Source organism: Pelophylax lessonae (genome assembly GCF_965119305.1).
Source record: "Pelophylax lessonae genome assembly, chromosome: 5".
In the NCBI taxonomy this organism is placed as follows: Eukaryota; Metazoa; Chordata; class Amphibia; order Anura; family Ranidae; genus Pelophylax; species Pelophylax lessonae.
Genome location: NC_138772.1, coordinates 61852235 through 61878158, shown reverse-complemented (window position 1 = coordinate 61878158; position 25924 = coordinate 61852235). Strand labels below are relative to the sequence as shown.

Below are 25924 nucleotides of genomic sequence, written 5' to 3'. Positions count from 1 at the left end.
CAACAATGGTGAAGTCAAAACTCAGCTCTGTTCTTTCCTCCAGTCAGCAAGTTGTCAGTGTTCACATTAGTGCACTGCAGTTTGAGCCACAGTGCAAATGTATGCGGTTTTAGGTGCGATCCCATTGATTTAAGCCATGCATTTTCTGAAAGTGCATCAAAGATGCAGCATGCATCTGTCACGCTGTTATACATAATTCCTTCAGTGGAAATTTGCCTGCTGGGATTGGTTGACCCCTTGGACCCTACAAAGGTAATCCAAACTCTCCTAACCTTATTTCTCTATTACGTTAGAAAAAGCATTATCCTTTCTTGGAAAAAATTCCATGCTCCGACCATTAAAGCCTGGAAAGCTCTAATAAATAAAGCCCTACCTCTTTACGAGGCTTCATATGCCAGTAGAGGGGTTCCGGCAAAATTTGACAAAGTGTGGGGAGGATGGGTGAATAATGCATCTACTGCATCTGGGTGAGAACGGTCTCTCTTTGTTATCAACACTACTGTATGTTAGTACATGTAGCGCTTCTTTATGTTATGATGTGATGGGGTTTGGTATCAGTTAGTATAAATTGTGAGTTCCATCTATGAAGGGTTGATTATATATCTGGATACCGTAGTCGGTTACATATGATATTATTATGGGAAGATACTAATTCTTTATGTGAAACTGTTGTGGGCTCTTACCCTGACATGCAGTATCTAACAAAAGTGAGTACACCCCTCACATTTTTGTAAATATTTTATTCTATCTTTTCATGTGACAACACTGAAGAAATGGCACTTTGCTACAATGTAAAGTAGTGAGCGTACAGCTTGTATAACAGTGAATATTTGCTGTCCCCTCAAAATAACTCAACACACACATATTGTCTAAACCGCTGGCAACAAAAGTGAGTACACCCCTAAGTGAAAATGTCCAAATTGGGCCCAAAGTTTCAATATTTTGTGTGGCCTCCATTATTTTTCATCACTGCCTTAACCCTCTTGGGCATGGAGTTCACCAAAGCTTCACAAGTTTCAAAGCTTCACTGGAGTCTTCTTCCACTCCTTCATGATGATATCACAGAGCTGGTGGATGTTAGAGGACTTGCGCTTCTCCACCTTCCGTTTGAGGATGCTCAATAGGGTTTAGGTCTGGAGACATGCTTGGTCAGTCCATCTCCTTTACCCTCAGCTTCTTTAGCAAGGCAGTGGTCGTCTTGGAGGTGTGTTTGGCGCCGTTATGTTGGAATACTGCCCTGCGGCCCAGTCTCCAAAGGGAGGTGATCATGCTCTACTTCAGTATGTCACAGTACATGTTGGCATTCATGATTCCCTCAAAGAACTGTAGCTTCCCAGTTCTGGCATCACTCATACAGCCCCAGACCATGAAACTCCCACCACCATGCTTCACTGTAGTCAAGACACACTTGTCTTTGTTCTCCTCACTTGGTTCCCGCCACACACGCTTGACACCATCTGAACCAAATACATTTATCTTGGTCTCATCAGACCACAGGACATGGTTCCAGTAATCCATGTCATTAGTCTGCTTGTTTTCAGCAAACTTTTGCAGGCTTTCTTGGGTATCATCTTTAGAAGAGGATTCCCTCTTGGACGACAGCCATGCAGACCAATTTGATACAGTGTGTGGAGTATGGTCTGAGCACTGACAGGCTGACCCCCCACCCCTTCAACCTCTGCAGCAATGCTTGCAGCACTCAAACGTCTATTTCCCAAAGACAGCCACTGGATATAACGCTGAGCACATGCACTCAACTTCTTTGGTTGACCATTTCGAGGCCTGTTCTGAGTGGAACCTGTCTTGTTAAACCAACGTATGGTCTTGGCCACCGTGCTGCAGCTCAGTTTCAGGGTCTTGGCAATCTTCTTATAGCCTAGGCCAGTGATGGCGAACCTTGGCACCCCAGATGTTTTGGAACTTCATTTCCCATGATGCTCATGCACTCTGCAGTGTGGGTGAGCATCATGGGAAATGTAGTTCCAAAACATCTGGGGTGCCAAGGTTCACCATCACTGGCCTAGGCCATCTTTATGTAAAGCAACAATTCTTTTTTCAGATCCTCAGAGAGTTATTTGGCATGAGGTGCCATATTGAACTTCCAGTGACCAGTATGAGAGAGTGAGAGCAATAACACCAAATTTAACACACGTGCTCCCCATTCACACCTGAGACCTTGTAACACTAACAAGTCACATGACACCAGGGGAGGGAAAATGACTAATTGGGCCCAATTTAGACATTTTCACTTAGGGGTGTACTCACTTTTGTTGCCAGCGTTATAGACATTGATGGCTGTGTGTTGAGTTATTTTGAGGGGACAGCAAATTTACACTGTTATACAAGCTGTACACTCACTACTTTACATTGTATTAAAGTGACATTCCTTCAGTGTTGTCACATGAAAAGATATAATAAAATATTTCCAAAAATGTGAGGGGTGTACTCACTTTTGTGAGAAACTGTAGATCTTTATTATCCATTGGACCATGCAGGCCGCTTGTGCTGATGTATGAATCATTTATGTTTTGTGTTTTTTCATTTTTTTTCTTTTTTGTGTTGTTACTTGACACATGTCATGCTGTTACTTAAAAGAATTTTCCAAAAAAAATAAAAAAAGAGATGCAGCATGAAGGACTTTGATGTGCTTATGTGCTTTTCATGAAAATGCACGGTCTAATAGAAGTCAAAGGGATCGCACCCAAGACCATGTGTAAAACATGCATATCCGCTACACAGCAATGTGAACATGGCATAACAAATAATAAACTTACAGTACTGCACAAAGTAGAGAAGCCTTATTGGCTTACACTGTTACATTGTCTTTCCTCTCGCAGGCACCTTGTGGGCACCAATGATGCAGTTTTTAAAGAGGAATTCCAGCTCTAGTGCCAGTTTACACCATGCTCACACATGAATCGCACAGGAACGCACAGTGCATTTCTGTGCGATTCAGACTGCATGTAAAACACTCCATTTTGTGATCTGCAGCGGGTGGCAATAGAAATTTACCAACACCCAAAAGCAGGTCGCAAATGCAGTGTGTTTGCAAGCACCGGATCACATGGTGCTTTTGCACAATGCGATCCCGTTACAGTTTGTTTTTAAAAGAAGTCCATACACTACATTTAGCGGGGTGCAGTGCGATTTTAGCCCATTCAAAATGAATGGGCTGAAATTGCACCCCTCAGAGCGCCATGTGAATTGCACAGGAATGCATAGCGATTCATGTGCGGGCATGGTGTGAATGATCTCTAAAATCTAACTATCCTTTTATCCGATCCTATCCCCTATGCTGCATAACCTGTGTAAAGTATATATTTACCTATTTTCAGGCCGCTCTGATCCAATCACGTGATCCCCTGTGTCAGTCAGCATCAGCTGCAAGAGAGAGGAGACAGCGGCTGGTAAAGCCTGGAGCGGTGGGATCACCCATAGGCTTTCTCTTGTCTGCGCTCCCTCCTCTCCCCTGCAGCCACTGCTGGCTGACACAGGGGTGCCGGATACCACATAAAAAGCCAGGCAGACAGTATTTTCAGAAGGAAAGTTCAACAATGGCAGCCTCTTTATTTTTGATCACGATAGGTTTAATTTAAATGTAGGATAGGGTGGGAAATTATGGGATTTTTAAGATGTTGCTCATAATTACATGATTATGTAACCAACAAGAAATATTATTTCTACCAGTTAATTTCCTTAGGGGGACAAGCAATTATAACTTATTCCAATGTATCTGAGCATCCCTGAGTCTGCCTGTCCCAATGCAAATCTAGCTTTAGCTTATTTGTACTCCTTAGTTCTCTACACAAAGCATATCCTACAACCAAAAATCAAATCTACAGTGTGGGATGAATAAATCAGCCTGCCAATTCCAGCACAAATAAAAGAGATATTACAGAGTCGCTCCACATTTGCCTCCAAATCCCTAAAGTCCCACTATAGAGAACAATATTGTATTCTGGTAACTATGGGGTTAATGCTTGCAAAGATAATATTCAAAATATAAATTCCATTTTTTTATTTTTTTTATTTTACAGGCCTTTTCTTATATTCACGTTTCTATGCAGGCTAAGCTGTCCTGCAAAAGTGTCCGGACACATTATAACACCACTGGGGGTGCTTACAATGATCTCCTTTTATTTTATTAGTCTAACCATTCCGGCCCATCTGTTTATTAATGCTTCTCAGTACAACGCCCTGTAGTGGGAATGCATAAATAAACATCTTACCTTGGAAAGTCAGCACCTGATATTTGCGTAGCTGCTGACTCTCTATCTCGGATGTTACTGACAGCTTTGGTCCTCACTGATGATTAAGAACCGGTTAGAGGGGTTTTCAAGTCAGTGCTATTTTTTAGTAGTGTAAATGTCAGATACAATTATATTACTAAAATAGTAATTTTAATAGTAGTTTAATTTAATAGTAGTTTAATAGAAAAAATTGTAATAAAAAATAAAAGAAGTATATAATAAAAAAGGATCAGGTATTTATTAAAACAGTGTACCAAATAAAGGCTCCATATGTCCTCAAAAAATATACAAATTCTTACAGGTATGCAAATTAGTCAATATGAAATTGGTAAGGTAAAGTGGAACTTTACTCTCTCAATCAACATTGACTATCTTTAATCCTTATGCAGCATTAGTAGATAGATAGAAAAGTATATCACATTTATTTTTTATTTTTTTTATTTTTTTCAGTTCCTTTCTGGTTTCCATGCCTAGGCAAATTATGTCCTACAGCAACTTGTAAGAACAGAAAGCCGCACCACTGGTTGAAGATGTGCAATTGTAAAATCCAAATTTATTGAAATCCCAGGATAAAAACATTCAAGATATCACCACAACAGACAGAGACATGGGAGAAAAGCACGGCGGTTGACGCGTTTCACGGAGTCTTCCGCTTAGTCGTAAAATTATGTCCTACACTTCAATAGTCTTCAGGAAGGTAGGAGGGGCTTTCTCAGCTAAGCACACCATCCTGCCTGCATGCCTGAGCTAAGGGCAGATGGATTCCAGAAAGTAAATGCTACGTGAATCATCTGCCCTTACTCAAGATGGCCACTGCCAGAAATGTTAAGGGGAGTTTATCAAAGTGATCTCTCAGCTAAAAAAAAGCATGGAGTCATCAGCTGCAGTGTAGTTCCGCTTGAACTGGCCCATTCTGAAGCTGCTAAACTTGACTTGGGCATCTAGGCTAAAGACCTCTGATGCCAAATGGGTGAAAACATTTTTACAAATGGGAAAAACATGCTGCTGTAACTGTTAAAAAATAATAATTTGCTTATCACTTGTTTAAAATTCCTTTTAACCTTTATGTCCAAAACGACCCTATCTACAGGATGACAATGCTGCAGTAATTTCACTGTAGAGGGAATAGTGTTGTCACCATGTTTAAGGAAGTGGAAAAATACCGAATCTACTGGTCCAAGTCTACTAGTGCAGGATCAACAGGTAATAAAGCAATGTTACAATGGGACTCAGAAACACAATAACTGCTGTGTTATTGCAACTGACAGGCTACATCCTTTATGTCATTTTTGTTTTAGCCCATAGTTCCAATTGAATGTTTAAATAAAATACCATTTGATATATACTTAAAGCGGAGTGCCACTGGCTTTTGTGTTTTAATAAACACATACTTACCTGTCCCACGGTCCAGCGATGTGGCCGGGGGAGTCTCGGATCTCTCCGTCTTCTCCCTGTATCGCTGGCATCTCTAGTGTGGGCGCCCGGCTGTGACAGCTTGCGGCTTCACAGCCGGGAGTGCACTGCGCATGCGCGAGTCGCACGGCGCGTCCTGAATGGACGGGCAATCTTCTGGGACCTGTGACGTGTTCCAGAAGACTGAAGGGAGGGAGGGGTAGAGGAGAATTTCCGCCCGAGCCGTTTAGGCGGCCTGAGCGGAAATGGGAGCAGTTACATGTCAAAACTAGGTACCCTCCCTCCCCCCCCAAAAAAAAATGGCACGCCAAATGTGGCATGTCAGGGGGGTCAGGACCATTTAAAGTGGAAGTTCCACTTTTGAGTGGAACTCCGCTTTTACATTCAGTGCAATCCCGTGCTGCCAACCTACCAGACTGAAATTCACTGACACGACAACCAAAATTTACTGGCACAGCCAAGTTTTTACTGCCATTTTGCCAAAATTACAGTTTTAAGTGCAAATTTCAGTATTTAGACTACAAACAAGTACAATATGCAATTAGCAATGCGATTAAAAGAAGGAGAAAAAAGATATGTCTTATTTTATTTTCGATATAGCAAGTAAGTAGCTCAGGAACAAGACTCAAGTGGGCAACAAATTAGAATGAGCGGACGGCACACACATGAAGTTGACTCTCACAGTGACACTGACAGCACTGTGCAGCAGCACAGATAGTGATGAAACCTCACTGACATGACATGAAATGTCCCCTTCCCTGACTGCTGGTTCCTTCAGGCCACTCCTGTCTAAACAGAACTGACAGCCCCGCTCCCAGTTTGCCTTGCTCCCATTCCACAAGCCTGCACACGAGGCTCCGGCCACTCTGCTCAGCTCCTTTGCACTGTGACATCACATGACACGCTCAGGCACTGCCTCCGGCAGATCCAGCCCCTTCCGGTGCCACCAAACACACTGTAGCAGGCACTTGGATGGTATCAGTTGGCTTCAGACCAGGACAGACATATTTTTTACTGGCAACCTTTTCCTGTCACTGGCATTTACTGGCAGGAGAAAAGTGCCAGTTTTTTACTGGCTGCCAGTAAAAATACAGACGGATGGCAACACTGGTGCAATAAAACATTCAGAGTCACTTCAAAAACCGCCAGAAACAGCCTGGTGGCACGGATGCCGACGACTCTGTATATTATGCAATTCTGTGCCCAGTGCTTTGTGCATTTTGCAGTCCTGTGCCCAGCGCTCTGTGTATTTTGTAGTCCTGTACCCAGCGCTCTGTGTATTATGTAGTCCTGTGCACAGCACTCTGTGTATTATTATGCAGTCCTGTGCCCAGCGCACTGTGTATTATGTAATTCTGTGCCCAGCACTTTGTGTAATCCTGTGCCCAGCGTTTTGTGTATTATGTAATCCTGTGCCCAGCGCTCTGTGTATTATGCAGTTCTGTACCCAGCACTCTGTGTTTTAAACAGTCCCGTACCCAGCGCTCTGTGTATTAAACAGTCCTGTACCCAGCGCTCTGTGTATTAAACGGTCCTGTGCCCTGCGTTCTGTGTATTATGCAGTCCTGTGCCCAGCGCTCTGTGTATTAAACAGTACTGTGTCCAGCGCTATGTGTATTATGCAGTCCTGTACACAGCGATCTGTGTATTATGCAGTCCTGTACACAGCGTTCTGTGTATTATGCAGTCCTGTGCCCAGCGCTCTAAGTATTAAACAGTCCTGTGCCCAGCGCTGTGTATTATGCAGTCCTGTGCCCAGCGCTCTGTGTATTATGTAGTCCTGTGCCCATCGCTCTGTGTATTATGCAGTCCTGTCCCCAGCGCTCTGTGTATTATGCAGTCATGTGCCCAGCGCTCTGTGTATTATGCAGTCCTGTCCCCAGCGCTCTGTGTATTATGCAGTCCTGTGCCCAGCGCTGTGTATTATGCAGTCCTGTCCCCAGCGCTCTATGTATTTTGCAGTCCTGTGCCCAGCGCTCTGTGTATTATGTAGTCCTGTGCCCATCGCTCTGTGTATTATGCAGTCATGTGCCCAGCGCTCTGTGTATTAGGCAGTTCTGTACCCAGCGCTCTGTGTATTATGCAGTCCTGTACCCAGCGCTCTGTGTATTAAGCAGACCTGTGCCATTTGCCAATAAAAAAAAAAAAATGGCCCCGGATTTAATTTTAAAAATCTGGTCACCTTACTGACATTACATGAAATAGGTGTTGCTTTTCCTAAAGTGACTAAGAAAAGGATACATACAGTATACAGTATATATTTATAAAGCTTACTTGTATTGTCAAATGGAATACGTTTGCATCCGGTCGTCCCCGTCTTCGGGAATGGGCAGTTATACACGGCACCTCCTTCTACAATGTCTGGTTGGTTGGTGTTGGCTCTGGGTGCTCCAATCAGAATACTTGCCCTGTAATTAGAGATATAAAATAAAAAATTGTCATTTCATAGCTCACATTATAGATTCCTATTCTTCCCAGGCCGACATCAAAAGCCAAGCACAGCAGGCTTAGGTAGTATGTGGTCACCCAGGAGATACCAATTACAAATCCCAGCCTATCTGCCAGGAGGGGACCTATAGGACTGCAAAAGCCGCATTGTTAAACACTCATATTATTTATGCTTATGCTGGAATTTATATCTAACCAATGGTACATGAGGTCCTATTGCGAAGACTGGAAAGTGCATGCGAAGTGTTTTCCTAGCACCAGGATCTTGGTGCTGTATGTTTTTGGAGCAGAACCAGCAAAGCTGTACAGGGGCTCAATTAGCAGCATGGTAAGAGTGTACAGCAGAATTGGGGCTCATCCCCTGTGTTCAAATTTAGTTTGGGGGTTAGGTTAGTGTTTGGGGGTAGGGATTAAGTGTTAGGTGGAATTTGTATTAGTGATCGACCGATATCGTTTTTTTTAGTGCCGATACGATACCGATATTTTGGTCATCGGATATCGGTTTCGGCCGATATTGGCCGATATTTTTGGTCATTAAAATTGTTTTTTTTTTTACAGGTACTCTGGTGGAGGGATCTGGGGGTCTAAAAGACCCCAAACCCCTCCTCTGCACTTAAAAGCATACAAAATGCAAAGTTTGGCTGTTTTGAATGCTCGCTTTTTTTAAATTTGCCGCCGAGTACCTGGAAGTGATGTCATGACATCACTTCCGGGTTTTTACATGGAGACCCGATCAGAGCCGAATGCAGCTTCGATCGGGTCTTCTCTTCGACGGCCGTGCAGGATGGTTGCCTGGGTCTCCCGGTGGGACAGGAGACCCGGATGAGCTGTGGAAGGCGGTGGGAGGGGGGAGACGTCCCCTCCCGCTCCTTGCATTGACAGCCGAGTGGCTTCTCAGATGCATCGGTTGTCATTACAAGACAGCCGACCATCGGCTATGGACGCCGGTACCGGGATGATGCCTCTAGCTGCAGGCATCACTCCGGTACATTCACTTTCCCGAAATATCGGTAACCTCAGGGGCCGATCTCAATATATCGGGGAAAGTGCATATCGGCACTAATTTGTATTGCTATCTGTCCATTAAAGAGGTTGTAAACCCATAGATTTTTTTTTTTCGCAACCTGAAAGAGAAAGACATAATGAGCTAGTATGCATCGCATACTAGCTCATTATGAAATACTTACCTTAGAACGAGCCCCCGCCGTGCCACCCGCTTACCTGTATGACGGGCGACATGTCCAGTCGCCCGTCTTCCGGGATCGCGGCATCCGGCCATCTGATTGGCCCGGAGCCGCGGTGACGTCACTCCCGCGCACGCGCTCGGGAGCCGACGGTCACGGCACGGGGCTCTGAAGGAATGTTACCAGCGGCCGTTCCTTCAGAGCGCATGCGCCAGTGACGTCACTGGCTGCATGTAAGGTAAATATCTCCTAAACGGTGCATGTTTAGGAGATATTTACAGTACCTATAGGTAAGCCTTATCATAGGCTTACCTATAGGTAAAAGTGTCAGAGGAGGGTTTACCTCCTCTTTAAGAGATTTACCCTCACTTCTTGTCCTGCTGATAATTTACTAGACAGGAAATGAGTGAATCTACAATAGTAAGGCTAAAGCACACTGGGCATTTTTAACGCCATTGTTAGGTGTGTCTGGCGTCTGCATCTAAACGCCCCTGCATGTTGGTTTTTATGTTTATGCACACTTTGGGGCTTAGAGGCAGGGGCATTTAGACGCAGAAAAAAAAAAAACAGCATGTCCAGGAGCAGCAGACTTTTGGCAGAAAAAACGCTTGAGGTATATACCTAAGTGCGTGTAAATGGGCATCAATGCTAAGCACGTCTAGCGTTCAAAAATTAATTTATTTCAATTGCCATAATGACTTATTATTCTGGCCAATGGAATGAACCCAAGCTCTTGATGCGCCTAAATTAGTTTAGATGCGTTTACATGCACCAAGGGTTTTTTCTGTCAAAACACTGCTGCCAGGAGGAGGAGAAATGGCCAAATGCCCTGTGTGCATAAGGACTAACACAGACCTCTTTCAGGGTCCCCCAAGATTCTGTTCTTGGACCTCACCAATTATCAATCTACACCTCCTCCCAGGGTTAACTGATAGCCTCACGTGGCTTCCAATATCATTTCTACACTGATGACACCCAAATGTATCTCTCAGCTCACCCCATCAGTCTTCTCACACATCACTAATTTACTAACAGACATATCAGTCTGGATGTCACACTACTTCTTCAAACTCAATCCATCCAAAACCAAGTTCATTATATTTCCTCCCCCATGTGCCACCGACCCATCCTCGCATGTCAGGGCGCTAGGTGTTATCCTCAACTCTGAACTCTTTTTTTTGCCCAGCATCCAATCACTTTCTAAAGCTTGCCACGGTCACCTCAACCACCGCAACATTTCTAAAATACGTCCCTTCCTAACCAATGAAACCACAAAGCTCCTAATTTACTCCCTGGTCATCTCTCGCCTCGACTACTACAACTCCCTCCTCATTGGCTTATCTTTACATAGGCTATCCTCCCTTCAGTCCATCATGATGAACACTGCTGCCAGACTCAACCACCTTACCAACCATTCAGTGTCTGCCAGCCCTCTCCGCCAATCCCTTCACTGGCTTCTGCTCATCCAACGAATCAAAATACTAACAACTTACAAAGCCATCCACAACTCTGCCCCCAGCTACATCACTAACCTAGTCAGTCTCAAAATACCAACCAAATCATTCTTTCGATTCCTTCTAAGACCTCCCGTTCTCTAGTTCCCTTGTCACCTCCTCCCATGCTCACCTTTAGGACTTCTCCGGAGCTTCTCCCATCCTATGGAATTTCCTACCCTAATCTGTCCCACCATCTCCTACTCTATCCACTTTTAGGCGATCCCTGAAAACTTTTCTCCTCAGAGAGGCCTACCCTGCCCCCACATAACAACACTATTTTTATATTCTCCATCAGGATTACCTTTTGTATCACTTGAGCAGGACCTTCTGATCCCTCCTGTATTAAAGCGGAGTTCCACCCAAAAGTGGAACTTCCGCTTTAGGGAGTCCTGACCCCCTGACATGCCACATTTGGCATGTCATTTTTTTGGGGGGGGAGCGGGTACCTAGTTTTGACAGGTACCCGCTCCCACTTCCGCTCGGAGCGCCGCGGCGCCCTGAACGGAAGTTCTCCTCTCCCCCTCCCTCCCTGCAATCTTCTGGGACACGTCAGAGGTCCCAGAAGATTGCCGGCCAATCACGGCGCGCAGCGAGACTCGCGCATGTGCAGTGGGTACCCGGCTGTGAAGCCGCAAACTGTCACAGCCGGGTGCCCACAGCAGTGATGCCGGCGCCGAGGGAGAGGATCGAGGCTTCGGGCGGCCGCATCGCTGGACCGTTGGACAGGTGAGTGAATGGCTGGAACTCCGCTTTAAATTGTATTGTAACTGTACTGCCTGCTCTCATGTTGTAAAGCGCTGTGCAAACTGTTGGCACTATATAAATCCTGTATAATAATAATATTATTAATAATAATAATATCAGAAAGGGGTTCTAGCCTTCCCATACACTACTAAAGACACGCAATTTTTTTCTGTCTGTGTTGCTGTTGGGGAGTTCCCCTCCCTTGTCTGATAAAAAAGGATTTGCAGGGAAATCTCCTTTTTGAAGCCCTGGATAGCAGTAAAAATCAGACAAGGGGTTTAACACTTCTCTATCCAAAAGAAAAAGGTTTTGGCTGAACATACACTTTCTCTCTCTTCTTCCAGCTCTCTCTCTCTCTTCTTTACTCTCTCTCTCCTTTTCACTTTCTCTCTTTCCTTTCCTCCCTCTCTCTTCTATCCTATCTCTCACTCTTCTTTCCTCTTTATCTCCTTTCCTCCCTCTCTCTTCTATCCTATCTCTCACTCTTCTTTCCTCTTTATCTCCTTTCCTCTCCCTCTCCCCCCCCTTTCTTTCCTCTCTATCTCTTCTGTCCTCTCTCTCTTTCTCTTTTCCTCTCTCTCTCTTCTTCTCTTTCTTTCTCTCCCTCCTTTCCTCCTCCTCTTCGTTACTCTCTGTTTTCTTTCATCTCTCTTTTCTTCCTTCTCTCTCCTTTCCTTTCCCTCTTTTTTTCCTCTTTCACTTCTTTCCTTCTCTCTCTCTCTTTTTCACCCTCTCTCTCCTTTCCTTTCTCTCTCCCTCTCTCTTCTTCCACCCTCTTTCTCTACTTTCCTCTCTCTCTCTCCTTTCCCTCCTCTCTATCCCTCTCTCCGTTTCATCTCGATCTCTCTCTCTACTTTCCTCCCTCTTTCTTTCTTTTCCTTTCCCTTCTCTTTCTCTTTTCCTCCCTCTCTCCCCTTCCCTCCCTCTTTCTTTACTTTCCCTCTCTCTCTATCCCTCTTTCCTTTCATCTCTTTCGCTTTCTCTACCTTCCTTTCTCTCTCTCTTCTTTCCTCTCTCTCTCTCCTTCCCCCCCTCTTTCTCTCTCTCTCTTCCTTTCCTCCCTCTTATTTCCTCTCTATCTCTCTTACATTTCCTCTCTCTTTCCTCTCTATCTCTCTTACATTTCCTCTCTCTTTCCTTTCCTATCTCTCTGGCTCTTCTGTCTCCTCTCTCTTTTATTTCCCCTCTCTGGCTCTTCTTCCCCTCTCTCTTTTCTTTCCTATCTCTCTGGCTCTTCTTTCCTCTCTCTCCTCTATCTTTCACTCGCTTCTACTAGACCATTTCTTATTCTAAGTGATAATTGAATTTAGGAAATAAATCAGGACAAGTCCAATGCCCCGTTGTGACCCACACACCATCTATACAGCGATCCATACACTCGGCATTGTTCCTTCTTTCCAGATGTCTATAGTTATAAAACTTTAATGCACTTTGGGTACATTACATATTTATAAGACATGTTCAGATATTTTACTCTATGGAGGGGAGGAAGGCAAACCTTGGACTCTTCCTAGATCTACAGAATGAGACAGAAGTGCATACACCATTCTGTAGATGTAGCGGTAGGTGAGACTACATGTCCCAGCAAGCAGAAACTGAAGTCTTCACATTTATATACCCTGGAGAGTATCCATAGTGTCACACAAGCTGCAGTACAAGGTAACCTGTGACTTGGCATGCTGTTACTTGTAGTTCTATGTCACTAGGAAACAGCAGTTTTCTCAAGACAGCTATTGACAGGGTTTAGTTTAAAGAACATTCACCTTGTAAAACAACCCTGTAGGATGAGACCACAGAACCCCCCATCCTCTCTTCTCTATAAGATAGAGCGGAGGCGCTCTGTAGTCCTCAGAGACGGCTGAGAACAGATACAAATGTAGCATATGCAGGGAGCACAGGAAGTTATGTGCTGACATGATTTCTGGCAGGATCAGCAGGTACATTTTGGACATACTGAACAGACATGAGAAAAATGTTTTTAATGGAATATTCACCAGATCAAAGGGAAGCAAATATTGGAAGCTATAATAAAGGCTTTCACTTGTATATTTAAAGGGAGCGAATAAGAGAGGTTAGGGTTAACATACATTTGAAATTCCTCTGCACACGATTGGGTATTCAAACCTAAAAATTGTAAAAGTTTTTTTTTTCTTTTTTTAAAAAATAGCACAGAGTTGCCCCAAACCTCCTCTTCTGGGGTCCCCCACCGTTGCCCTGGGCTCCTCCTCTTCTCCGTGTGGCCCTATAGTAATCCGCTTTCTATGGTAGCACACATGTGGGCTCAACTCCAAGCCAGGCTGTGTGTGTCTATTGACACTTACAGTGTAGCTCAGCCCCGCCCCCTGCTCCCTCAGCAATGGATTTGATTGACCATTGGCTCCTGCTGCTCTCACTAAATCCAGTAAGGAAGGGGAGAGAGAGAAGTGCCACTGCTCTTGGGCACAGCGCTGGGTCTAGATCAGGCTCAGGTAAGTATTTATGGGGGACTGGGGGGGGGGGGGGCATAGTTTATTTTTATTTTTTTACCTCAATGCAGTAAATGCATCAAGGTAAAAACCCTATTCCTTTATGGCCACTTTAAACTTCACACCCCATCCAGCCTGCTCTCACTGCCAGTGTATGGTGGAAGTGTGCAAGGACTGGTGACTCCAAAGGACCTCACAAGGTAAAGGAACCTCCCACTAACAAGAAGGCGGGGCAACAATCATGGCATGTTCTTATGAAAAACAACAGACTTACTGGCAAGATCACCAGATGAAAATAGAAGAAAGAAAGCCTAAAAAAAGGAAACAAATGCAGCCATCACATGAACTGCAATATAATAAATGTTCGCTGTTGGGTTCCATACTGCTTTAAACTACAAACCATTTGTGTTCTATTAAATCCCTATTATAAACACTGACCTGCCAGGAGGCCTGTAGCTGCTGAGCTTCTCTGGATCTAAGCCCAGGACACACCATGCTGATATATAATAGAGTCACATACAGTATCTCATAAAAGTAAGTACACCCCTCACATTTTTGTAAATATTTTATTATATCTTTTCATGTGACAACACTGAAGAAATGACACTTTGCTACAATGTAAAGTAGTGAGTGTGCAGCTTGTATAACAGTGTAAATTTTCTGTCCCCTCAAAATAACTCAACACCCAGCCATTAATGTCTAAACCGCTGGCAACAAAAGTGAGTACACCCCTAAGTGACAATGTCCAAATTGGGCCCAATTAACCATTTTCCCTCCCCAGTGTCATGTGACTCCTTAGTGTTAGTGTTAGCACTCTCTCATACTGGTCACTGGAAGTTCAACATGGCACCTCATGGCAAAGAACTCTCTGAGGATCTGAAAAAAAAGGATTGTTGCTCTACATAAAGATGGCCTAGGCTATAAGAAGATTGCCAAGAGACTGAAACTGAGCTGCAGCACAGTGGCCAAGACAATACAGCGGTTTAATAGGACAGGTTCCAATCAGAACAGGCCTCGCCATGGTTGCCAAAAGGAGTTGAGTTCACGTTCTCAGCGTCATATCCAATGGTTGTCTTTGGGAAATAAATGTATGAGTGCTGCCAGCATTGCTGCAAAGGTTAAAGGGGTGAGGGTCAGCCTGTCAGTGCTCAGACCATACACCGCACACTGCATCAAATTGGTCTGCATGGCCGTTGTCCCAGAAGGAAGGCTCTTCTAAAGATGATGCACAAGAAAGCCCGCAAACAGTTTGCTGAAGACAAGCAGACTAAGGACATGGATTACTGGAACCATGTCCTGTGGTCTGATGAGACCAAGATAAACTTATTTGGTTCAGATGGTGTCAAGCATGTGCGGTGGCAACCAGGTCAGGCAAGTGTGTCTTGCCTACAGTCAAGAATTGGTAGTGGGTGTGTAATGGTCTGGGGGCTGCATGAGTGCTGCCAGCACTGGGGAGCTACAGTTAATTAAGGGGACCATGAATGCCAATATGTACTGTGACATACTGAAGCAGAGCATAATCCCCTCCCTTTGGAGACTGGGCCGCAGGGCAGTATTCCAACATAATGACCCCATACACACCTCCAAGATGACCACTGCCTTGCTAAAGAAGCTGAGGGTAAAGGCGATGGACTGGCCAAGCATGTCTCCAGACCTAAACCCAATTGAGCATCTGTGGGGCATCCTCAAACAGAAGGTGAAGGAGTGCAAGGTCTCTAACATCCACCAGTTCCGTGATGTCATCATGGAGGAGTGGAAGAGGATTACAGTGGTAACCTGTGAAGCTCTGGTGAACTCCATGCCCAAGAGGGTTAAGGCAGAGCTGGAAAATAATGGTGGCCACATAAAATATTGACACTTTGGGCCCAATGTGGACATTGTCACTTAGGGGTGTACTCACTTTTGTTGCCAGTGGTTTAGACATTAATGGCTGTGTGTTGAGTTATTTTGAGTGGACAGCAAATGTACACTGTTATACAAGCTGTACACTCACTACTTTACATTGTAGCAAAGTGTAATTTCTTCAGTGTTGTCACATGAAAAGATATAATAAAATATTTACAAAAATGTGAGGGGTGTACTCACTTTTGTGAGATACTTTATATAAATCAGAATAATAAAAACTTTTTTTTACAATCAAATCCTTCTTTAGAATAAGAATCCTACCTATATAGATAACATTGTATAATTTATAAGTAGCAATATTCAATAATAAATGATGCGGATTGGATGAGAAGGAGAGGTTGTCCAGCCCTGATCTCTAGGGACATTCTCTGAATCTTGGGACAGTCCCGGCATGTCAGGGACAGCTGGCAAACATGCGTTTGTGTCTGATGCCTCCCAGATAGAGGAAGTGGTCGGGGTCATTGCCAGGTCCCCTCTGTGTGCCGGGACAATTTTCTGATGCTGCACAATGACCCCTCCGCTGCAAGCAAGCCAAGCGCTGAGAAAACCTGAGCCAAATATGCCATTCATGTCTTCATTCCGAAAATGCAGCTGCCTGGCTCTCAGACTTCACTGCTTCATGAGCCAATCAGCCAGAACAAGCATGCAAACAGTAAAGGCAGACTGAAATCAGAACTCTGGATGTGCAAACCTGCTCCAAGGCTCAGAAACTACTGGAACTAGAGAAAAAGTATGACAGCCAGGAAACTTGCATTTTCAGCGTATCTCAGTACACAACACTTAACACCACACTTTATAGGAAATGCAGATTAGGAGAAATATGGAAGTTGCTATTGCTGACCTGAATCTGAAAATGCTAGATGCCTGGCTGTCAATATCATGGTTCCACCTAGGGTTGCACCAATACCGGTATCAGTGCCAATACTTGTGCAAAAGCTCAGATTCTTAAAACCGATACCTGTGCAGTGCGATTTGAGCCCAAACAAAATGAATGGGCTCAAATTGCACTGCAAAGAATCGCATGCGATTTGAACAGGAATGTGGTGCGATTCACATGCGATTCCCACTGCTCCTGTGTAAATTCAGGCTTGTCATAGCTTGTCATGGTGACTTCAGCCTGGGATCACACAGTAACGGTGCAGGGAACCGCATGTGATTTGAACAGGAATGTGATGGAATTCACATGCGATTTCCCCCCACTGCTCCTGTGTAAACCCAGGCTTGTCATAGCTTGTCATAGCTTGTCATAGTGACTTCAGCCTGGGATCACACAGTAATGGTGCAGGGAACCGCATGTGATTCAGACAGGAATCACACCACATTCCTGTTCATATCATATGCGATTCTTTGCAGTGCAATTTGAGCCCATTCATTCTGTAAGTACTTGGTAACAGCAAATACGTGACCAAAAGTTTAGGTACTCGTACCCGCTGGTAAAAAAAAAAACGGTATTGGTGTAACCCTAGTTCCACCTCTTTAAAGAAACCAAAACTGCCATTGCCAACAACTGAAAATTCTAGTTGCCTGGCTATTGAAACTATGGATTCACCTGTAGAGAGACAAATATCAAAAATGCCACTGCCAGCATCTGAACATGCAAGTTGCCTGGCTACAAGTACTATCTATGGCTTCGCCTGTACAGAAACAAACACTGAAGCTGCCCTTGCCAGTAATCTGAAAATGGTAACTGCCTGGCTGTCTATGACTTCAGAAGCCAATGCTATGGCATTAGGCGAGCAGAAGAGGAAAGTCAAAGAGATTTAGAACTACACAACTAAAACATTGTTCACATTCAGAAAATTAGGAGCACTGAAGCCACTGGATCAGCGTGACAGCCAGTGATTTCAGAAGGAGAATCAGCCTTTCACATCCATTGTAACAAGGAGTAAATCCGAAAATAATTTTCAGATCTCAGGGAACCCCTGTTATTAAATATGATATCTACAACTTGGGAACAGTAAGTTGTGATATTAGAATAGATAAAAGAATAAGGAATGTGGAGTACTTAGTACATCTGACACCCAGGGCTGCTTTTTACATCAACATTATTTTCAATACTAATAATGAAATAAAACAAATTATAATAATAATAATCATAGAAGACAGAACAAATCGCAGTGTTCCCTTACACTGGGGGTCAGTAAAGTGCCCCCTGACACTGTGATCAGTGGGATGGAATGTCCCACATTGATGGTCATTGGTTTAAGAGCCCCCTTACATTGCTGGTCAGTAGCAGGACCCCAATATACTACCTATCAGTGGGATGAATGCCCCTTACATTGGAGGTAAATGTTCAGATTGCCCCTTTCATTGGTGGGGTCAATCAATGGGAAGAATGTCTCTTAAACTGGGGGTCAGTGGGAGAAACATTCTATACATTGGTGGTTAGTGGAAAGAATGCCCAACACCTTGGAGGTAAATGGCAAAGATACCCTTTATGCTTATGGTCATTGGGAAGAATTCCCCTTACATTGGTGGTAATTGGGAAGAATGCCTCTTACGTTTGGCGGTCAGTGGGAAGAATGCCCCTTACGTTTGGTGGTCAGTGGGAAGAATGTCCCTTACTTTGGTGGTCATTGAAAAGAATGCCCCTTACATTGGTGGTCAGTGGGAAGAATTCTCCTTACATTGGTGGTCAGTGGGAAGAATGTCCCTTACATTGGTGGTCAGTGGGAAGAATGCCCAACACCTTGGAGGTAAATGGGAAAAATACCCTTTACACTGATGGTCAAGGGGCAGAATTCCCCTTATATTGGTGTTCAGTGTAAAGAATACCCCTTACTTTTGTGGTCATTGGGAAGAAGGCTTCTTACATTGATGGTCACTTGGAAGAATGCCCCTTACATTGGTGGTCAGTGTGTAGAATGCCCCTTACATTGGTGGTCAGTGGGAAGAATGTCCCTTACATTGGTGGTAAGTGGGAAGAATGCCCCTTACATTGGTGGTCAATGGGAAGAATACTCCTTACATTTGTGGTCAGTGAGAATTCTCCTTACATTGGTGGTCTTTGGGAAGAATGCCCCTTACATTGGTGGTCAGTGGGAAGAATGCCCCTTACATTGGTGGTCATTGGGAAGAATGGCCCTTACATTGGTGGTCATTGGGAAGAATGCCACTTACATTGGTGGTCATTGGGAAGAATGCCACTTACATTGGTGGTCACAGTGGGAAGAATGCCCCTTACATTGGTGATCAGTGGGAAGAATGCCCCTATCATTGGTGGTCACAGTGGGAAGAATGCCCCTATCATTGGTGGTCTTTGGGAAGAATGCCCCTATCATTGGTGGTCTTTGGGAAGAATGCCCCTATCATTGGTGGTCAGTGGGAAGAATGCCCCCCTTACAGATATATATATATATATATATATATATATATATATATAATATATATATATATATATATATATATATATATATATATACACGATTGGTGTCAGTGGTTACTTATCTGGATAGCAGACATTGCTCAGGGGTCCCTATCATCCTGTGGAGGGTCCCTGGTTGAGGAAGGCTGTCTGGACTCCCCAGGACAGGTCCTCTTTAGGTCCCATCTGATGAGAACCTCCTGTGGTCCAGGAATGGTCAGGGATAGTCCATTGATGACTCATTGATGTCACATCATTCATAGTCCGACTTACGTTCGGGGGTCCGGAGTATAGAAATCCACAGAGTATCCGAAGTAGCTGCCGGGGGGTCCGGTGTAGACGGTGACCTTGTCGGTGTCCAGGTTGAAGGCTCGGTGTGGCGGGCAGAGGATGGCCAAGGTGAGCAGAGACAGAGCCGGGATCCCGGGGAACATCCTGGAGGAGGCGGCGGTCGGGCGGTGATGAGTCCGGAGGAGAGCGGAGCTGTGCGAACTGATCAGCGCTCACTGACTTCCCTTAGCGCTCCGGAGCAGGCAGGGGGAGGGGCTGGGAGGGCTGGCACTGCACTGGAGGACCACCAGAAACATCCAGCATCTCACCCATCTCACCCCCATTATCAGCGACGGTCACCAATGAGGCTGTCCTAATTCTTCATAGAAATTCAACATTTTGCAGATTGAGACAAATAAAAAAAGTTTTGCTATTTTCCATCTATTTTGCTAACAGTCACAATGACCCAGACCTGTCCTTATCTGTTTTTAAAGGGGATCTGTACTTTGGTTATAGAGTTCTTTTAACAAGCATCCTATGCTTACCTTCCCTGCACCCACTACCCCAATCCCCTTCCCTGCACCCACTACCCCAACCCCCTTCCCTGCACCCACTACCCCAACCCCCTTTCCTGCACCCACTACCCCAATCCCCTTCCCTGCACCCACTACCCCAATCCCCTTCCCTGCACCCACTACCCCAATCCCCTTCCCTGCACCCACTACCCCAATCTCCTTCCCTGCACCCACTATCCCAATCCCCTTCCCTGCACCCACTACCCCAATCTCCTTCCCTGCACCCACTATCCCAATCCCCTTCCCTGCACCCACTACCCCAATCCCCTTCCCTGCACCCACTACCCCAATCCCCTTCCCTGCACCCACTATCCCAATCCCCTTCCCTGCACCCACTACCCCAATCCCCTTCCCTGCACCCACTACCCCAGTCCCCTTCCCTGCACCCACTACCCCAACCCCCTTCCCTGCACCCACTACCCCAGTCCCCTTCCCTGCACCCACTACCCCAATCCCCTTCCCTGCACCCACTACCCCAGTCCCCTTCCCTGCACCCACTACCCCAATCCCCTTCCCTGCACCCACTACCCCAGTCCCCTTCCCTGCACCCACTACCCCAATCCCCTTCCCTGCACCCACTACCCCAACCCCCTTCCCTGCACCCACTACCCCAATCCCCTTCCCTGCACCCACTACCCCAGACCCCTTCCCTGCACCCACTACCCCAATCCCCTCCCCTGCACCCACTACCCCAACCCCCTTCCCTGCACCCACTACCCCAATCCCCTTCCCTGCACCCACTACCCCAGACCCCTTCCCTGCACCTACTACTCCAATCCCCTACCCTGCACCCACTACCCCAATCCCCTTCCCTGCATCGATTACCCCAATCCCGTTCCCTGCACCCACTACCCCAATCCCCTTCCCTGCACCCACTACCCTAGTCCCCTTCCCTGCACCCACTACCCCAATCCCCTGCGAAATTCCAGGGTAAGTATTGACTCTTGGAGAAAGACTGTGCCCACCTCTCACATCACCTACCAGTGTGGGAATGGACTACTGGGGGGGGGGGATGGGGCAGTGGGAACTTTTCAGGGCTCTGCAGTTGGATCAGGGTGGTAGGAGGGGGACATTGGGAAAGTTAGGAGGACATTAGGAAGGTAATTACAGGATAGTGGGGGAACATTTGGATAATAAGTATGGAAAGCGGGAGAATTGGGAAGGTAAGTAGAGATTGAAGGATGAGCAAAGGGAAGGTGAGTACAGTGTAGTGGGGAGACATAGAGTTGGTATGTACAGAGTGGTGGAAGAGCATAGGTGAGATATTTACAAGGTGGTGAAGGAGCATAGGGAAAGTAAATGCAGGGTGGTGGGAGAGGAAATGGAAGGTAAGTACAGGCTGGTGGGAGAGGATATGGGAGGTAAGTACAGGCTAGTGGGAGAGGCTATAGAAGGTAAGTACAGGCTGGTGGGAGAGGATATGGGAGGTAAGTACAGGCTAGTGGGAGAGGCTATAGAAGGTAAGTACAGGCTGGTGGGAGAGGAAATGGAAGGTAAGTACAGGCTGGTGGGAGAGGATATAGAAGGTAAGTACAGGCTGGTGGGAGCAGATATGGGAGGTGAGTACAGGGGGGTAAGGCAGGATTTGGAAGGTAAGTAACGGGTGGTGGGAGAGGATATGGAAGGTAAGTACAGGCTGGTGGGAGAGGATATGGGAGGTAAGTACAGGCTAGTGGGAGAGGCTATAGAAGGTAAGTACAGGCTGGTGGGAGAGGATATGGGAGGTGAGTACAGAGTGGTGGGGCAGGATTTGGAAGGTAAGTACAGGCTGGTAGGACAGGATATAAAAGGTAAGTACAGGCTGGTGGGAGAGGATATGGGAGCTAAGTACAAGGTAGTGGGGAAGGATTTGGAAGCTAAGTATAGGGTGCTGGGGGACATAGAGAAGGTAAATAGAGGGTGATGGAAGAGCATGGGTAAGGTATTTACAAGGTGGTGAAGGAGCATAGGGAAAGTAAATACAGGGTGGTGAAAAAATATTGGGAAAGAAAGTACAGGGTGATGGTGGTGGTGCATAGAGTAGGTAAGCACAGGGCAATGGACGAATTTGGGTAAGGTAGTGGAAGAGCATTGGGAAGAAAAGTACAGGGTGATGGGGAAACACTGAAAAAGTAAGGATAGGGTAGAGGGGGGGGAACACTTAGAAGATAAGTACAAGGTGATGGAGGAGCATAGAGAATGTACATACATGGTTTGGGGGGAAGGAGAGAATATGAGTATAGGGCTGTGGGGGGAACATTGGGAACGTACAGTTAATACAGAGTGGTGGGTGATATAAAGAAAGTACAGGGCGATGGATACACATTGAGAAAGTAAGATCGGTGGGGATGGGGGAAGATAGGGAAATTAAGATCAGGGTGGTGGGGGAACATTTGAAAGGTAAGTACAGGTTGGTGGAGGAGCATAGGTGAGGTAAGTTCAGGTTGGTGTGGGAACATTGAGAAGGTAAGTATGGGGTGATGAAGGATCGCAGGGTCAGTATGTACAGGGTGTTTCCACTTGTATGAGCATAGTCACTTTAAGTGGAGAGGGGACCTTCTTGGATATGGCAGGTCGTTCTTTTTTCTTTTTTCTTTTTTCTTTCCTTTTGCTGCATGTTTAGTTGTTTTCATCATTTGTTAATTTGTTATAAATCTTTTAATTGTACAGTATATCTTAATGACAACACATTGACATATTTTTCTCAATATTTATACATAACGCATAAATGCAACAATAAGAAAACTGCATCATGCATGAAACGATGTGTATTAGGATATGTTCATCGCTGTGTGATTGTAATATGCTTTTGGTTGTATTTTTCAGACTGTGTTCATTAATTCTCCTCTACTATAAGTTTTTAAAATAGAATTCCCCATTACATTTTTAGGAAACTAGGTGACATGCAAGTACACCTGTCATTAATTTGATCCTATAGAGCGCATCTGGGCTCTACCAAATGACATTCTTATCTTGAGTGCCAAGTCAGCGACTGAGATATCGTTAAACATTTGGATCAGGATGACAGCCAGGCAACTATCATTTTCAGAAGGAAGCAATGGCATGTGACATAAGGTTTTTCTCTCATGAGAAATTATGATTAACAGGTTGAGGATTTCATATGTTTAGCACACCTAAAATAACAAGAAAGGATCTTTAGGCTTCTGTCACATGACCTATTCCCCTTCGAAACCCATTGGTTCTCTGGCCCCCGTTCCTGAAAGCTCCAGCTGTAAAAATGACAGCTGGGAGTTGCTCTGCATTTGAGGAGTGGCTGCAGCCACAACTATGTAAAATGGACACTGAATACGGTTCAGAAGCTTTAATGAAATACGGTGTAACAGCATTATTGGAACATTGTATTTACTCATTATTTTATTTCTGTGGAAATTAATGGGGTGATATTTATTCTAACTATGATGCCAGGTAAAGGTGAAGCTCAATTGGCTGTACTTCCCCTATGGATCACAGGAGTACAGTTCGTTCTGCACTCCTGTGACTTGTTTTCAGCAGACAGCGGGCAGAAGCCTGCTGTCGGCTGAGTCACAGAGCCGGTCCCCAGCTCCGGAAAGATTGCGATCATATGGTCAGGATCCACCCAGTGAGCCGCTGAGAGCCTAAACTGGCCACTCTCACCCCCTTCATAGCCTAGCACTCCAGTGAGTGGGGGGGGGGGGGGAGAGCAAAGAGCCAGTCACCGGAGCGATGCTGCATTAGCCTAGGTAAGTATGATTTCCATACGCCTTTTTTAAAACAACCTCAAAAGAAACTTTTTTATTTATTTATTTTTATTTTTTTAATAAAATGTGTTTCATAACCTATAACCTATTCCTGTGACCTAATCAGCCCAAATTAACTCCTTCCTCTCTTTGGCTAGTTTTAAAGCTGATTTTTTTCATACAATATTCTAACAATATTTAAAGGGTTATTTCACCTTTTCAGAAAAATGAAAAGGTGAACTAACACCCTACACCAGGCATCACTAAATGGCGGACTGCGGTCTGGATCAGAACTGAGTGACAGTCCTATCCAGGACATGGCTCCGCCATCCAGCAGCCAGGGTGTTCTCTCCAGGCTGAGAACTTTGCCCCCAACTAGCTTTCATCCCCCACCAGATCAACTGGATCAACCTTACCTATAAATATTAGTACCTATTTATATTATGTACACTTAGGAAAGAATCCAGGCCTTTTTTAAAGCAATCTAGTGAGCCAGCTAGAACCACCTCTGGAGGGAGTCTATTCCCCCGTGGGTAGCAGCGTGACATGCCGCAAGCTTCTCCTACGCGTTTCGTCACACGTCTGGCACCGTCAGACGTGTGATGAAACGCGTAGGAGGAGCTTGCGGCACGTCACGCTGCTACCGACAGGGGGCGCGGCGGCCATTTTCCTTGTGGGATATCGGGCTGAGGATACTCCACACTAAATGCCTACCTTTTCCAGCCAAAATGTGAGTTGCCATCTGTTGTTTTGATGCAAATAAAAGTCAATTGACATTATTACACTATGGGAGCTGTCCTTTCTCTCTATATGCAATATTACAGAGAGGAGCGGGTACGACTGATGAGGAAGCCGGTGTGAGACCTTTCTTATTGCAGTTCCAGACTTGATCCCCCACTAACCACGATCCCTGTAATGAGGATCATGGTGTTTTGGTAAGAGGCCAATTAATTTCCTATGGTGGTGGCTGTCTTCACACTTGGCTTTGGATTGTGGATTACTTGCATGTTTGCATTTGGGACTACACAGCATAGTTTTTGTGGAATCTCTTCAATACCATTATTATGAATTATTCTGTTGTGCATGATCATTTCATGGACTGATGGACTTTTTGTTCATTCACATTGATAACTTATAGCGTTACATCATTTACCATCACTAATTTTTCCAGATCTGGTTTCTCTGATTCAGGATCAGGTGTTGGCAGCTTCTATATAATTAAGTGTACCATTCTCATTATGCGCAGCAATTCTCTTATATTAAATGATAAGGTTATTGCCAAATCAGTAGACCCATAGCTGAAATGTTCTGGTTCATAAGGGGTGCACAGGAGCGAAGGCTGAATTAGTTCAGGGCTTTTTATCATTTTGCCGCACAAAATACTGAGCAGGCTCATATTTTAGTTAAAATCTTACAACTTGCATTGTGTTAAAGCGATATTAAACCCAAGACCAAGCTTACCAATCATTAAATGTGATGGCTGCATTTGTTTTCTTTTCTTTGGCTTTTACCCCTTTGTTTTCACCTGGTGATCTGGCCAGTAACACACCTCCTGTATTAGTGAGCCACAGCTCTGGAAGAATGAGCACAGGAGGCACATCAGGTGGCAGCATTGTCAGTCTGGGGGGGGGGGGGGTGTTAAATGTATTAGCAGATATAAATACACTAACTAATTGAAGCCAAACCCCAGCTTACACTTTATAATCAGTTACAGCAAACAGTTTTTTTCCATTTGGGATAAGGATTTTACACAAATAAATAAAAGATGACCATTTGAATCACCCCCGCCAGTGTTAAATGGTTTGTCTCATCCCTGTAAACTAAAACTTTCTGCAGGCGGGCTTGTGCTTTTGAAAATAGACTTGCTGGCAAGATCACCAGATGAAAATAGAAGACAGAAAGCCTAAAAAAATGAATACAGCTTTGACATCTAAGAATTATTAAGCTGCAATATAAAACATGTTTGCTTTTGGGTTTAATACTGCTTTAATGTGTCAATAGAGGACATAGCAGAAAGAAGACCTCAGTCTGCACCTGCTCCTTTACTGTCCAATCACAGGCTGGGGGCAGGAACAAAACCTAGCCGTGTTGTTTAACTGCAGCAGAGAAAAG

General features: G+C 45.0%; 1 protein-coding gene across 1 annotated transcript in view; it reads right to left on the bottom strand.

Annotated features, from left to right (window-relative positions):
- Nucleotides 1–19785, bottom strand: part of ITGA8 (integrin subunit alpha 8) — a 278907-nt gene extending 259122 nt beyond the window's left edge. Inside the window, exons 1-2 of the mRNA XM_082258730.1 lie at nucleotides 19543–19785; nucleotides 7938–8071 (exon numbers count right to left, since the gene is read on the bottom strand). Coding sequence (XP_082114856.1) covers nucleotides 7938–8071; nucleotides 19543–19703 — 295 coding nt within the window. The 5' untranslated portion in view covers nucleotides 19704–19785. The remainder of the gene's footprint in view (nucleotides 1–7937; nucleotides 8072–19542) is intronic.
- Between the last annotated feature and the right edge of the window lie 6139 nt (nucleotides 19786–25924).